Source organism: Electrona antarctica, assembly GCF_951216825.1.
Source record: "Electrona antarctica genome assembly, chromosome: 2".
NCBI lineage: Eukaryota > Metazoa > Chordata > Actinopteri > Myctophiformes > Myctophidae > Electrona > Electrona antarctica.
The window spans coordinates 42,530,764-42,546,370 of record NC_136807.1 but is presented as its reverse complement, the minus strand read 5'-3'; the positions used below and the strand labels follow the sequence as shown (position 1 = coordinate 42,546,370).

The 15,607-nt window shown below is 41.2% G+C and overlaps 2 protein-coding genes across 2 annotated transcripts; one reads left to right on the top strand and one right to left on the bottom strand.

The window, feature by feature from the left end:
- Positions 1-1,530: 1,530 nt before the first annotated feature.
- On the bottom strand, positions 1,531-8,628 carry traf3ip3 (TRAF3 interacting protein 3). Its single transcript, XM_079527748.1, has 14 exons — positions 8,519-8,628; positions 7,457-7,904; positions 6,957-7,107; positions 6,735-6,858; positions 6,596-6,623; positions 6,096-6,125; positions 5,782-5,877; positions 4,938-5,009; positions 4,019-4,159; positions 3,752-3,889; positions 3,535-3,670; positions 2,958-3,109; positions 2,604-2,729; positions 1,531-1,898 (listed from the first exon to the last, which is right to left on the bottom strand). The coding sequence occupies exons 1-14, from the start codon at positions 8,536-8,538 to the stop codon at positions 1,698-1,700; spliced, it is 1,863 nt and encodes a 620-aa protein (XP_079383874.1). The 5' UTR covers positions 8,539-8,628; the 3' UTR covers positions 1,531-1,697.
- A 1,311-nt stretch (positions 8,629-9,939) lies between these two features.
- LOC306918141 (ATP synthase F(0) complex subunit B1, mitochondrial-like) lies at positions 9,940-15,379 on the top strand. Its single transcript, XM_079496032.1, has 7 exons — positions 9,940-10,098; positions 10,709-10,745; positions 11,046-11,191; positions 11,494-11,657; positions 13,307-13,432; positions 13,872-14,051; positions 15,151-15,379. The coding sequence occupies exons 1-7, from the start codon at positions 10,071-10,073 to the stop codon at positions 15,217-15,219; spliced, it is 750 nt and encodes a 249-aa protein (XP_079352158.1). The 5' UTR covers positions 9,940-10,070; the 3' UTR covers positions 15,220-15,379.
- Positions 15,380-15,607: the final 228 nt, after the last annotated feature.

Sequence of the window (15,607 nt, the reverse complement as noted above, 5' to 3'; positions counted from 1 at the left end):
TTACCATCATATATTTCTTCCATGTTACATCAGAAACCTAGTCGCATTGTAACTCGCTCCAGTGATTGGCTAGGCCTTCTGGTCCCTTTTGCCAACTCTGAACTTGGAAAGGCTGCTTTCAGCATCGGTGCACCTGAGTCTTGGAATGTCTTGCAACAAGAACTTAAACTTAATACCCTGGCATCAATTGGTCATTTTAGAAATGTACTCAATAACCGTCCATCACCTGTATGTTGCTGTTTTAACTGATTGCTGAATTTATAATTGTATTAACGGTTTGTTGTAACTAATATTGTTGTATTACTGTGTTTTTTTTCCTGTATGTAATCTCGGCATCATTGTAAATGAGGGGTTCCCTCAATGGTCTCTCCGAGAATTTAAATAAAGGTTGAATGAAAAAAAAAAAAAAATGTACTCCAGTACTATAAGTCAAGCGAACCTTCAGGGACAGAGCGTTCAGTGTGGCAGCCCCCACCCTTGGGAACTCTCTCCCAATAGAGATTTGCCATGCTCCAACACTGGACTCTTTTAAGGCTGCCTTGAAAAGACACTTATTCTCTCAGGCTTATGGCATATAGTTGATTGTTGTTGGTACATTTTGTAAAGCATCCTTGGGTTCATGAAAGGCGTTATATAAATTAAAGCTATTGTTATTATTATTATTATAACTCAAGTATACTTTTGACTGAGAAACTTTCACTTGTAATATTTGACTAGGAGTATCTATACTCAAGTACTAGAGTTGAGTACATTGTCCACTACTGATATTCATTTGTGAAAGGTGGAATTTACCTTCGATATGAACCAGCGATATGAACCAGCTTTGCATTCATGGACTGCAATGTCCTGTAATCTTGTGTGATACCATTTGATAACCTTTATTTAACCACAGAGGCAGTGATTAAAATGTATTGCACTTTTTGTCACTAACACATTTCATTTGTCTAAAGTTGTGCTTCTCAAACACACAGCCAAGTGACTTCACCAGCCAGTGAAGAATGCAAAAAATATCCGTATTGATGTTTCTTTTCTTTTGTTAATTGTTCTATTTAATTATGTATGTTTACTTTCGGTACATCTTAATTGACCAACATTTTGAGGTCTCTTTCCATGTTTTGCATCTTTTGTTTACATGTTTGCTTGCATTTTTTTTTGCTTGCACCAACATTTTGAGGTCTCTTTCCATGTTTTGCATCTTTTGTTTACATGTTTGCTTGCTTTACCATTATTTATTCAGAATAGGTTCAGTGAGCAATAAAGCAGTTTTCCTGCACAGATTTTTCCTGCCCGTCTGGGGATCAAAGCACAAACCACAACTCTTAAGCCTAAAGTTTTACTTAGTTGTGTGAGGGTATCACGGTGTGTGACATCTGCATGCTATTAAGTCCGGCATAACATTTAAACCACCACTCCCCCTAATTCAATGGCAAACACAGTGACATGTACCATATCTATATAGTGTTGGGATGGTGGTGTTATTGGATGTATCCATTTGAATATAAGTACATAAGTAGGGCTGTCAAGACATAATCAATGTCACATATTTCTCATGTTTTATTAATTACATTTCTAAACAAATTCCAGTCCCAGGTTTCTAAAACTTAAACATGAACATAAATACATCGGTCTTATACTTTCCACATCGGCAACAAAGGACCACTGAATGAGAAAAACAACATCCCTGAGCACTGCTAATTTTATATTGGTCTGAAACATCCTGAGACTTGAGAAAAGTCCATTCCCATTAGATAGTTGTCGATGCGTGTCTGTATGTCTGTGTAAATGTCTTCCACTTGATCCCTGAAAGGAGGATGCCACAGCCACAACATCATGGCAACGGCTATGACCAGAAGCGGAACCAGGAACATGCATAGCCATCTCCAGGAGCCACATAGTCCCTAAACGGTAAAATGGGAAAAATGTTGTTATACACAGTAAAATCTTCAGTAGGCCTATTAACTGTATTTGAAACTCTGTGTGTATGAATGTAACCAAATGGACCCATACACTCAGCATAATACATTACAATGTACACAAGCACAGCAGTATCACAGGCAATGCTTTAATCACTACCACTACCACTAAACCCTATATAAACCTAGTTGGCCATCACAATGCATAGCTCTATACCTATTTGCTCAGAGTCCTCCAGGGCTGTATACTAGGACCTCTTCTGTTTTCGCTCCACTAAATATCTTTGCCAAAAATAATGATGATCCGATGATCAATCTCACAATGGGTTGCGTTTGCAATGTGTTGTGAGCATGTAGTTAACTAATATTCGCCCCCCAGAATAGGGGCGGTAAGGATTCATGTGGTTTACTGGCTTGCATGTAGCCCTGGTTTATGCTGCAGCATAGAGCTTATCACTGTGAATGTGGCAAAGTGCAAAACACACCTTGTTGAGGTGGAACATGTACATGTAATCAGTAGTCATAGTGGTAGACAATGTATGGGAATAGACACACTTTCAATATGTGTAAGGAGATATCTCACACGCACACGCGCGCGCGCGCGCACACACACACACACACACACACACACACACACACACACACACACACACACACACACACACACACACACACACACACACACACAACCCAGCTGCTGCTGCTTCTGCGGTGGTGGCTGAGGAGACAAAGCTCCTCTCTGCACTGCGTCAGCCGGGCCTGGCTGGACTGACACTCCTGTTCCATGGCCCCCAACTCTGTCTGCAGCTCTGCACACTGCGCGCACACCCACACACACACGCGCGCGTACACACACACACACACACCCACACACAACTGCATTATTCGCTGCACTATAATTTTGCTTTGCTGTCATTATTTTGGAACTACTTGAATGTATACATGTAAGAAAACAAAACATAATCTGTATGGTATTGTTGTACATTGTACTGTATATGATAGCAGTGTGAGTTGGGGGTTAAGTGACATCCTCCTGAGTCTGACCTCTTTCTCCTTCTGCTGGAGTCTGTCTTGAGTATGCCTGATCTGTTCCTCCGCCTGAGAGGCCTCTTTCAGTCTGAGCTGCTCCTCCACCCGAGAGGCCTCTTTCAGTCTGAGCTGTTCTCCCATTAAATTCTTGCACTCGGTGCTGCAGTCTAAGAGAAGAGATAAGTTGGGGTCTTATTTACCCAAACATCCACCATTCTCACACATGTCACCCAGAAAAATAAATATATATATATAGCCTATATATATATATATATATATATATATAATAGAGCCTGGCCTAATTAGAGGCACAAGATGTGCACACAATCCTCTGTGAACTGTACGACATTAAAGACATCTGAGAGATCAGAAATACATCTGACGGATGTTCTGGCCCGACACTTCCGCCGATACACTCTCTGCCTTTAGGCTTTTCTCTTCGCAGATGAGTAAGGCTCGGACCGAGGCTATCCCAGGCCAGAACATCCGTTTGATAATCTGAGTTTCAAGGTCGACCCTGATCATTGATGAGGTGATTTTAAAATAACCCCAGATCACCTGGGTTTGACTTTGACCTAGAAGGAATTCTGACCTCTAAGGCTCTCCGTCTCTTCTCTCAGGGTGAGGTTGTCTGCCTCTAGCACGGAGACGTTGTACCGTAGCTCCTCGTTCTCTTGCTGCAGTGACCCCATCTCATCTCGCAGTTCCGCCTCTCGGCCCCTGGACAACTGTGCAGGACACATGTGCAATTTTTAACAACTCGTGTTAAAATGTACCCTTTTGACAGTCATGCTGCTGTATTACTGTACCTCCAGTTGACCGTGCAGCTGTTGCAGCTGTCCAATGCTGAACTCTTGACTCTTCTTCAAATGAGCAGTGCTCTGTTTCAACTCCTCATACAGACTCTGCCACCTCTCTGACTCAGCCTTGGATACCTGCAGCGCCTCCTGGTGGAACACATAGGACAGTATGCAAACCCCAAGGAGTCACTTGGAACACTATTGAGTCTCATTTTGCAGATTCATTTTGAACTGCATACATTTATTTATGTGAAAGCAACACGTTTATATCCTAACCTGGAGAATATCAGCATCAGTGAGGGCCTCTGTCTTCTCTTGCATTGCCCTTTGCAAGGCAGCCAGAGCCTTCTCCTCATATAACAGCTTATGCTTCTCCATCTGCAGTGCAAGCTTCTTAACTCCATCCTTGGGGAACTTCTGCAGGAGAAGAACAGAACAACACCTTGTTAAATGTGCACACGTTTGACCGGTTAAAATGCAGCCTTAATTGTTTATACAGCCAATGGATGCAGTCCACGGTAACTGTGTAGAACCAGTCTCAATGTGCTAAAACAACACAGAGGGATATGGTGAGATGACAGAGTCTGGCTGTGGTTGAAGTAAAGAGGCAAAGTAAAGGCAAATGTATACATCATCATATGACTATGTCGCTTGCCAAAAATAACTTCTTTTCACCCAGGGAACAAAAAGTTTGGAGTTTGAAGAAGAGGTTACGTTTTCTTTTCTTTTTTATTGCAAGCAACACTACAAACGGCGGCGGTGGCTCAGGGTTAGAGTTCCCGGATGGTAACCACAAGGTCGCCAGTTCGAACCCGGGCTCCCCCAGAGTTAGTGTCGAAGTGTCCTTGGGCAAGACACTGAACCCCAAATTGCTCCTGATGTGCTGGTTGGTACCTTGCATGGTTTCTGCCGCCATTGGTGTATGAATGTGTGTGTGAATGTAATGCACAATCTATGTAAAGCGCCTTGGATAAAGACGCTATATAAATGCACCATTTACCAATGCACCATTTACAAAAAACTTTCAATGATGCTGTGACGTAGCTGTGGAGTGGAGACACTGCTCCTACAACCTAATTAAATAGCTCTCACCTGTGAGACAAGTGAAACATATATAGTAGTCTTGAAAGGAGCTGAGCCTCACATTCCGACGGCCCAGTAGCTGTACATTGTGGCTATTCTTACTTTACTTTACCTGTAGGCAGACTTGCAGCTGCGCTTCCAGAGCCTTGATCTTGATTCTCAGCAGGTCCTCATTGCAGCGGGCCTGTGTGGGTTAGAAAGGAAATGACTGTCACACCGAGAATCCTGCAGAGGAAAACGTAACGCTTGATAAACCACAATCTGATAAAAAAAAAAAAAGTGCCTCCACTGCCTGCACCCACTGGGGCGCCAAAGAAACTTGCAGCATCAGTAATTCTAAAGACAGGTCGTGTTTAATGTAACACTATACTCTTCACGAACAGTAAATGGCCCAAGTATAGCTTACAGTAATATAAGTTGGCTATTGGTAACATACCTGGACAGGAAACTGTTTACACAGATGAGAAAGCATATATTTAATCTAATTTTACTGTGCAAATGTAATTTCCTGCAAAAAATATATATATATTTTTTTTACCTTTGTACATCACCAGCATGTCAGAATAATGGAGACAAAAGATAAACTTAATCGACTCGAGGACAGTGGGGCTTTTGAAGTAGTATAACCCCTATGAGTAACACCTATAACATCTGACACTAGCTTCCTGTGTGTGAGAGTGAGAGAGCTTGCTCTGCCAGCATATAGAGAGGGGCAGGAAGCTCTAAAGTCTAAACCACATGATTCAGTTGTCTTCTTTACGCTCAAGTAGACATAGACATACAACTACAGTACTTATACTTAACAAGAACCTATTGTTTTGTGCACCACAGTCAAAATACAATCTTATGAATACAGTACCGGTAATGTGATTCTGCTGTTTGGCAGTTTAAATGACAGGCATTGATGCTTCTATTTCTGAGGAAATCCAACAAGTAATACAGGAAGAGAGTCTTACTGTCCATATGTTGTTAGAGGAGTTCAAGATGGTGGAAGCTCTGTTGTGCAGGACAGCTAGTTTCTTCTTTAGAGCCTCTTCCCTCCATAAAGCCTCCTGATAGGAACAGGAAAAGACATATAGTTAGATGCAAGAAACTTAATTGTCAGTCACATGAATCCAAGATTTCAGTAAATATAAATTAGTGCTGGAACACACCACACAAAAGATTGCTAAGCAGACGTTTGACTATATATAATGATGCAAGTCTTTACCATAAGTTAGAAAATAAGAAAGCACCAGAAACATGAATGCATTTGAAATAAGTGGCATACCTGCAAGTAATCAGTTAACTGTTGAACATCCTGTTATTATGGGAGAGATGATGGACAAGTTTAAGAAAGAAAGGCACACAACTCATATATTCTTATCGTTAAAAACCTGAAGAAAAAACATTGGTTGGCTCAGGATGTAGAGTGGCAGTTGGGAGACAATTGAACCCATATCTGCTCCCGATTAACAGGCTGGTGTCTTGAGTGGTTTCCTCCGGTCGTGAATTTGATGCACATTGTAAAGTGCTTTAAAAGGTGCAATATAAATGCATCATTTATCATACAGAGCATTAAAAGTGAGCTGTGTGGGCCTTCCTTTCATAAGCTGATTGATTTAGTTTTGCTCAGCACCAAGATAGGGGGATTGTGTGAACTGAATTCAAGTTATGCTATTTGATTATACAAGCGTTATTATCATTCTGAATGCTAAAATGCTCAGCTTCATCAATGTGAATCATTGGCAATTAAGTACATTCAATGATATTACTTAAGTTGCAACTCACCGCTTCCTTGACAGTGATAAAGCCAGACCTGTAAAAGAGAAATAGAATTATTTGTAGCTTTTGTAAAGATGCCGCGAAATGGACATGCAATCAGATATTAATGATAAGGTTTGGGGGGGGGTGATGAAGTCAAACTCACTCTATCTGTGAACTGGCATCTTGCTGTGTCTTTGTTTTGAGAGTCGTTTTAGTCTGGAGTGAGAATTGTTGAGTGTGAAGAATGTTTTCAGTTTGCATAGAAGTTCTGATGCTTGTCTTTTGGGCTTCATGTAAGAAGAAAAAAAATGTTAGTATCTATTAAAAATCATTCTTCTGACAAAGAGATATGGAGCCAAGCAATGGAAACTGTTGAGACTGTTACCATTAATGATGTTCTGTCTTTCTTCTGGTCCTTTCACCCTTTTCTGGGGTGGTTTCTTTATTGAAGATATGACACTAATTGGAGCTGCTTCTTTTCTTGTTGAGCTTTTATCTTGTCTTACTGGTGTTACTGGCTCTGACCACAACAAAGCCTGATGAGAGGAAATGGTCAACACAATGCTATAAATAGATTTACTTACAGATATACGAGTGGAGTTAATTAAATTACTATTTTATGTGCAGTATTTCACCGTAAAATCTTGAGTGATTTTAGACTCTTTTGCCTTTTTGCATTTTCAGATGTTAGTATAGGCTAAATACGGTAGTTCAACATTAGTCAGGAGAAGTGGATAATGATATTTAATTTGTATTGTCTTCCAACATGGCAGCATGTCCTACATGTAACAAAACATCTCTCCAACTAGGCCTACTCTGTGACAACCACAGGCTTCAAAATACCACACTCAAAAATACAGTATTTTAAAGTAGTCAGGTTCTTACCCATTTACTATTGCTTTGGTCGTCATACACTTTGCCATTGCTTTGCGTCAGCTTCACCATTAGAGGCCGTCCATTAGAGCTGGGAGTCAATTGAATATCCGATTGGAATGTTTTTGACTGAGTCTCTGGACTGTGAGGTTTCACAGACATTTTCACAGATTTTTTCTTTGGGGGACGGTAGTGTGCCTTCATACTTGGGTCTGGACTCACTGGTCTCCTCTTTTGAAACTCCAGTTGTCTCTTATATTGAAGCTCACTCTTGATCACATTTGTGTCAAACTCTCTTGTAGGGCTCCGACATGAAGTCACATTATTGCGTCCTCGAAGGTATTCATGCTTCTCTGCTCTTTTTGAGATTGTTTCATCAAAGTCTTTCGCCACAGATGACCTTACCATGCTGACATCCTGTGTGTCCATAGTAGCTCTTCCCTGCACTAGTGCCTCAAACCTACAATGGTAATGTTTCAGAAAAGGTATTATTATTTATATGAACTGAATATATGCACACAAATCAGTCAGAAACAAATCATTTACTAGGTAGTATAAAATGTATTATGACATGCAGTATGATTAGCATACTCAGGATACATGCAGAGAAAACATGTAGGCCTACTGTAGGCCTATACTTGTTATATAAGAGTAATATAATAGCAAACATAATATATTAAGATTCTAGAAACAATTTATGAAATATTCCTTAATGTTTGATCTGTATAAATGGGTATTTTGAAAGCATAGGAGTGTTAGTGATCAGCTTCATTCATTAGGCAAGTAACGGGTATGTAGAAAAGGCTATTCGACTGGTAACAAAACAATATGACATGTTCAAAGCTGAGTATTGCTCAACGGTGTAAGCAATGTGGCTCTGTTATCGTGATAATAGAAATATGAACTCACTTGTCATTTAAATAATATAGCTATACAATACAATACAAGCTATACAATCAGGAAAACCTTCACAAATACTAGGACAGGCCTGCTCTCATACTTGCTGTAGTCTGTAGAGGGAAAGAGTATAATGCAAACAATGCAATATAACTTAAGAGACATTAAGTAACTTACCTGCCATTAAGCCATTTCATTCATTGGGGGAAAGGCTCTAACAAGTGTTATAAAAAATAAATACACAACACATCAACATGTTTCCTCTGCAAAAATTGCGGTAACAGCTTCTGTGTTTCTCATATACCGTTTCTGTCAAGCATTACAGGAAGTGAAGGGAACGTCATCTGTTCCTCTATCTCAGCCACCACGCGTGTTGCACTGATGCCATACACGGGTGGGCCCCAAGATTACAGACAAACCCTGCCAATTCCATCTCAATTTTGGACAAAAGAGTACCACTTGGGACAGCTAGTGTTCTAAGCTGTAGACTGTCGATAGATAGAACCATTTGTTTCTCCTTAAAACTGGCTCATGACTCTTACATCCAACATAATTATGTGAAGCATACTCACTCAGGATGTGTTTTGGTGGAGTGTGTGTGTGTGTGTGTGTGTGTGTGTGTGTGTGTGTGTGTGTGTGAGAGTGAGAGGAGAGATTGCCTACACTCTCTTCTCTCATGTTTGTGATAGTTGGCTATATTTTACAGACTGTACAGATATTTGGATATTGTATGGCTATTATGCTTTTATGATTTTTGAATCCCTATTATTATTATTACTATTAGGCCTTACATATATATAATATATTATACATATATATATTATTTATTTTGTATTTATCTACATTGTTGAGGAAGCTTACAATAATTAGGGGTCCAGGTCCTCAGAGGTAGGCTACTACAGAGAGTGCTTATGTCTAAAAATACAACATCCAATATTAATCCAACATATTAATAGGCCTAAACACTTAATTTACACAACACTGACGATAGTGCTGTCAAATCTATGAAGAAGTTTAATCTGCAACAAAATGTTATAGCCTACAATAGGGGAGGTCTCTGCTTCATCTCTCTCAGATAAAGGGTCTATGATGTGGCCTGGAAAACGTTGACGACCCCATGATCTAGATTCTAGACCTTTTCACACTAGATTTCCTGTTACAGTTTTACTGAGGGTTAGCCGGGTTAGGCTGTCAATCACAGCGACTGGCCAATCACAGTGCGCCCTTGCACAACCCGGATAGGTTTTGGAATGACGCTTGGCTTTTGTGATCAGTTGCTGACAGGAAATAAACCCAAATTGTTCCCTAGCAACGCACCGGCTGCTGACAATAATGAACAATGAACCTTGTGCATTTAATTGAATGAATGCAGAATAGGAGTTGCAATGAGAATATGCTGTAATTGGGTAGGGTTACAGTAACTTGCAGCCAAGCTGTAACCCAAATCACCCTTCAACTAAAGATCATTATTAGGCCTGTTTCATTCATTGAAATCTAAATCCAATCTAGCCATGGTTCACATCAGAGACGTCATGTTTCAGGGCTAAAGATAAGCATACACTGCCATCTAGTGGAAAGGCAATGTATAAGGCCAACATACTGTAATCTCGCGTTATTTGACAAGGATTTCCTGTGTGTTTGCCATCCTCTTTGCAGAAGGGCACGAAAAGTCCGACACAAGGGTGCCAGTTGAAGTTGTAGCAAGAACTTGGCATTTCATCCTTCAGACATGCTGTCAAGGGCCGTTATCCTGTCAGGTATGCTTTAATTCAGTCCTTGAGAACGCATCTAACATCTCATTTTTAATATAGTGTAATTGCAATGGAGTAAGCCGTAACGTTGCACCGAATGTGTATGAAGGGTAAAGTGAAGGCCACCGCACATTGAATGGGTGACGGCTGGAACTATGCTAAACTAAGCTAAATGTAGCTAGCATGTAGGCTGTAACAAATATAACAACATATGTTATCCAAAGCTGAGTGCAATAATGCATGCCTGGTTGGATAATATACGTTGACATTTCTCTCTGCGCGTTTATTTTCATCTGCTGTCGGTAACTAACTAATACACTCTAGCTAATAGCCTTAGCTAACACTAGCAGCTAGCTAGCTAAAATATACATGCCTGCAGATGTCATTTTCACAGCTTGGTTGTCTGAAACTGTCATTGCATATTTGCCGAAATGTTATCGAAGCTGGGATACATGTTTTTATGCAACGTTTCTTATGTGCACATTACAACCGGGCCAAGCAAGCTGTCAATAACGGATCTTTTAATCGGTGGTACATAATGTTCTGTCAATTTAGAGACAACCTGGGCTTTATGTTAACTTTTTGACATTGAATGTGTCAATGTTTTGTTTTTCAGCCAATGCCTTGAAAGGCAGAGGTCACTTTGGAGCTGGGTACGTATTTAATGTTTTTTTTAAACATTTTCTGTAATCATTTAATTCTAGTTAAGATGATCTACTGCTTGAACAACAATGAACAATAGACATCAGTAGTTTTATTATTAGTATTATTCAACACAAGATGATGTGCTCATTGTGCTGTTCCCATCTGTACAGTATGTTATTTTAATCACCTTTACCAACATTGTATATGCCACACACTTCACAACTGTGCAGTGTCTACTTGTCCCTCCCCTTGCACTATGTGTGTTTACTTCCACACAGTTTCATGCATTCTTTTTGTCCATACCATAGACTGGTCCAGGCATCCCGTTCCCTCCACACAACGTCGCAGAGTCTGGCACCCGTACCCCCTCTTCCAGAGAAGGGAGGCAAAGTCCGCCATGGAGTCTTCCCTGAAGAGCTGTTCCAGCTTCTATACCCCAAGACTGGAGTCACAGGTTAGCTGGCGTAGGCCAAATATAACCATAGGCATTTTCAATAATGTCTTGCCTACTTGGGTCAGGTTATCGATTCTTCCTTGCAACTGGGGTAGAACTACCTACATCTATTGATGAACATGGTGAAGCACAACACTTTAAATATTGTACGATCATTCTCAAGTCAAGTTTAAACAAGGGCACAATTACATATAGGCTATACCATGATACTATATTATGTCAATATCCACTCCATGTTTCTACATTTCATGACTGAACAGTGACATTGCCAAATTTAATGTACTTTCATCCCTATTTCCCAGGCCCTTACATGCTGGGTACCGGTCTCCTCGTGTACCTGCTTTCCAAGGAGGTCTACATCGTCAACCCTGAGTCCTTCGCTGCTCTTTCCATAACTTCTGTCATTATCTATGGAGTGAAGACATATGGCCCCAGCGTTGCAGCTTTTGCTGACAAACTCAATGAGGTGGGCTTCTCACTGAGACTATTGCGTTTTCACAATGTGGCTCTGCAAGAGTCTAGCCATCTATGAGAGGGGAGAGAAGACACAAAATGGACTAACACAATAATGGCCGCAATAATAGGAACTATAATAATAGTGAGATGTGGAGAGGGGAGGGAGATGCAAGGTGGACAACAACAATAATAGCCAATAGTACACAACTATAATGACAATCACAATAATAGCAGCTGTAATAACGGTCTGCAGCCAGTCATATTCCATGGAATCCCCATGTGCTCTGTCAGCCATGTGAACTTGGACCTTTTGCAACCAGATCTTATTTTAATGATGTTTGGGAGACAAACACTTTCCTGGGGTTTTTTATGTGTGTTATGTGTTTAGATATTTTAGAATTTCAAAGTGTCCATGATGTCATGGACACTGGTCTCACGTCCTTCCTGGACTACAAGTTGTCTCAGTAAGACAGCCCTCTCCCTCCACAAGGTGGGGTGAGTGCACCAAGCATTATGGTAATTTGACTCCAGGAAGGAAGTGAGACCAGTGTCCATGACAAAACGGACACTTTGAAATACTAACATATCTAAAAACACATTGTAGCCTTGCCGAGCCATGAGGGCCATAGGGCAGGAGCCCATCTCCTGTTTCTGTAGCGTGAGGCAGCTTGATGTACAAGTACACCCCCTGGACATGACGCTAGTATGTTGCAGGGACTTACCCCCAATCCAACCCTTGATGCTGAGTGCCAAGCAGGGAGGCACTGGGTATGGGCACATCTAAGATTCCATGCACGGCCAAAGGAAGCTGACTCCCGACGTCTTTTCCGAGTTTTTAGACAGCTGGTGGATGGAAAAGAAGCTCCACCCATGCGGCAGGTTGCCGCGTCGGCCAGATTCCCGGAAAAGCTTGCCCCAGCGGCAACCTGCCGTGTGGATGGAGCTTCTTTTCCATCCACCAGCTGTCTAAAAAAACGGAAATGACGCAAAACACAGCTTCTTATGTCCGCGCATGGAATCTAAAGTGTGCCCAGGCTGTCTGGGTCCCTTTTTTTCTTTTCTTTTTTAGTCTTTGGTATGACCCGGCTCCCAGTCCCAGACTCACACTCTAACCACAAGGCCACTGATCTGGTAAATAAATATCACACCCGTGTGAACTGAGTGGTGTAAGGTCTTATATAGACTGATCAGCTGTGGTCTGACGTAATGAAATCACACCCGTGTGAACTGGGTGACCATAGCAACCGTGCTCATTTTTTGAGCACAGACAGACAGACACGTAAACTAACAAAGCCAGTTGTAGGAGTGGTTTACACCACTCAAAAACACAAATTACCCAAATAAAAACCCCAGGAAAGTGTTTCTTGTTTCCCAAACCTCATTAAAATTAGATCTGGTTGCAAAAGGTGTGAAGTGTCTTAAGTAATTTTGTTTTCCAGTCGCTTAAACCTTTTGTGCTAATGTATGTGGAGAATATTGACCTATTACTTTGTTAGACCTAACTAACTACCATCAGGATTTATGACCTGACTAATTTGGCTATAAACTGTAATAAACAAGTGTATTACTGTTTTCAACCCTTCTGGCAAACGATTGTTTCCATGTACTGTATACAATCTGAGTGCACATGTGATCAGCTGTGCGTGTGTGGCTTTGCAGGATAAAGTAGCCAAGGCTCAGGAAGTGAAGGACTTGGCCATGGCCAGCCTGGCTCAGGCCATTGAGGATGAGAAGAAGGAGCAGTGGAGAATAGAGGGAAGAGCACTGCTCTTTGATGCTAAGAGGGTAAGCAGAAATGATCATTTTCCACTTGTATCCAACCCTTATCCAACCACAGTTTCCCTGACATCACACAGACATGCATACGCATGCAGGTTGCAAACAAACCTGCAGCCAAATGCAGTTTTCCTCCCAATGCGGAGGAAGAAGGCTTAGAACGTATACGGTGTAAATATGTACTCCTTGGTTTCTTTTGTGTGTAAGTGATTCCCAAACCAGTTGTTGGGAATGAATCACTTGCATGCAACCTGTGTGTGCGTCTATATACAGTACACATCATGCTCTTCTTCAGCAAGCAACCTGATTAAATAGAATTCCAATTTCCACTTCAGATCTGGGCATTATTCAGTACTAATGCAGCTAATCTCTGAGCTTTGATGGATCACTCCGGTTTTTAAGTAATTTGTTGGTGAAGTAGACTTGCATCCTCTTATTTCTCTCTTAGAACAACGTGGCGATGCTGCTGGAGACAAACCGCAGAGAGAGGATACATATGGTGAACAATGAGGTGAAGAAGCGATTGGACTACCAGATCGCCCTCCAGCAGCTTCACCGCAATATGGAGCAGGAGCACATGATCAACTGGGTGGAGAAGAACGTTGTTGGCAGCCTCACCCCCCAGCAGGTCAGTAGTGGAGAGCACTCCATCAAGGCAGACAAATGGAAAATCTGCTTTTTCTATTTATTCAGACAGAGCAATATAGTGAATTTCAGTATATCTCTTCCAATTTACTCAAGTGGGACATTTTGATCGTGACATTTGTCACATCAGCAAGGGATTTCTCTTAGTAAACTATTTAACGCATCACACTTAGATCAGTTCACAACAGTGTAAAATAATATGTATTTATTTACATTTTCATAATACAGGCGTGGTTTAGCTTTCTGCTGTAATGTTAAATCAACATTTGACTCTCCACTAGAGGTAGCCACTGAGTCTTAGCAGATGCTCTGGTTGATTAGAATATAATGTGAACGCTCCCAATCCTGTGCCATGGAGGGGGCAGGCAGAGTACTCGTCTCAACTAATCATGAGTGAGAGCTTTTGCAGCAGTATGTGGATCTGCCTACACGTTTGAGATTGTTATTTTATGTTTATTTGGCCAATCACAAGAGGTGTGTGAAATATAACAGGCCGGAAGTGGTGTTCAACTTCTTTCCGTGAATTGATTTCAGCCGGGTAGTTGTCCTTCACTCACCAAAGTCGGCAGGGTGCCTTTGAATTGTGTTACTAATAGGGGCCCCTCTCTGAAGGTTTCATAATGGGTTAAATCCCCAGGTGCTGTAGCAAAACACTGCACCCAGGTCGGCACCATAGACATAAAAAGGTAGACGCCTCCTTCGTTTCTGGGGCGTGTGTCTCTTGAAGGCAACATGGAGGCCAGCTTTCCTGAGATTCCTTGTGAAGCATAGTGGAAGCTGGAACACATCACTCCAATGAACTGCAGTGGCCAATGAAGCATTTCTTTTTATTATTAACTTATGGCACATGTTTGGGCTCTTCTGAATTAACCCTTGTATATCGTCAATGTCAAACAAAAGAAACGGAAACAAGAACCCATGTTCCAATGGATCCATGTAGTTCATTTAGCCACAAGCTCTTGTTAATACTTTTCATTGGTGCGATCTCTATACTATATTATAAATATAATAATTAGAAAACCTACAGACACACAGATGTCACACTCGTATGACTTTGTTTTGTGACCCCTGTGTTCTTGCAGGAGAAGGAGAGCATTGCCAAGTGCATCACAGACCTGAAGGCGCTGGCGCTGGCCAAGGCTACAGCCTAAGTCTTCAGAGAAGACCTTCCTGACTCGTACTGCGACGAGACTCCCCCCTTTTTCTTTATAAAATAAACTATTTCCCCATAAAGATGGTCTCTGTCAATATTATGAGTGTGTACATAATATACACGTCAGTCCATAGTAAAATAAATGGTTCTTCACCAAACCTCTTTGTTTGTATTTTTGTGTGAACTGAGCTGATAAAGCTCACATATTTAGTACATTATACACCATATATGAGTATTCATCACAGCATAATGAGCATATATAAGGAGTGTATTTTCACCGCCATCGAACTACAAAAACAATGACGTGTATAATTACATAAAGGCACTTAAAACATGTGTTGTCAGGGCCTTGACCACCTGGAAAATTGATATCGCTAAGCATTTCT

Excerpts from the sequence above, each read along its gene's own strand:
- traf3ip3 (XM_079527748.1), bottom strand. The coding sequence starts at position 8,538 with ATGAAATGGCTTAATGGCAG. Across the intron at positions 6,859-6,956 it reads AAGACAGAACATCATTAATG|CCCAAAAGACAAGCATCAGA; the intron begins GTAACAGTCTCA and ends TCTTACATGAAG. Across the intron at positions 3,110-3,534 it reads AGAGACGGAGAGCCTTAGAG|ACTGCAGCACCGAGTGCAAG; the intron begins GTCAGAATTCCT and ends CTCTTCTCTTAG.
- LOC306918141 (XM_079496032.1), top strand. The coding sequence starts at position 10,071 with ATGCTGTCAAGGGCCGTTATCCTGTCAG. Across the intron at positions 10,746-11,045 it reads AGAGGTCACTTTGGAGCTGG|ACTGGTCCAGGCATCCCGTT; the intron begins GTACGTATTTAA and ends TCCATACCATAG. Across the intron at positions 11,658-13,306 it reads TTGCTGACAAACTCAATGAG|GATAAAGTAGCCAAGGCTCA; the intron begins GTGGGCTTCTCA and ends GTGGCTTTGCAG.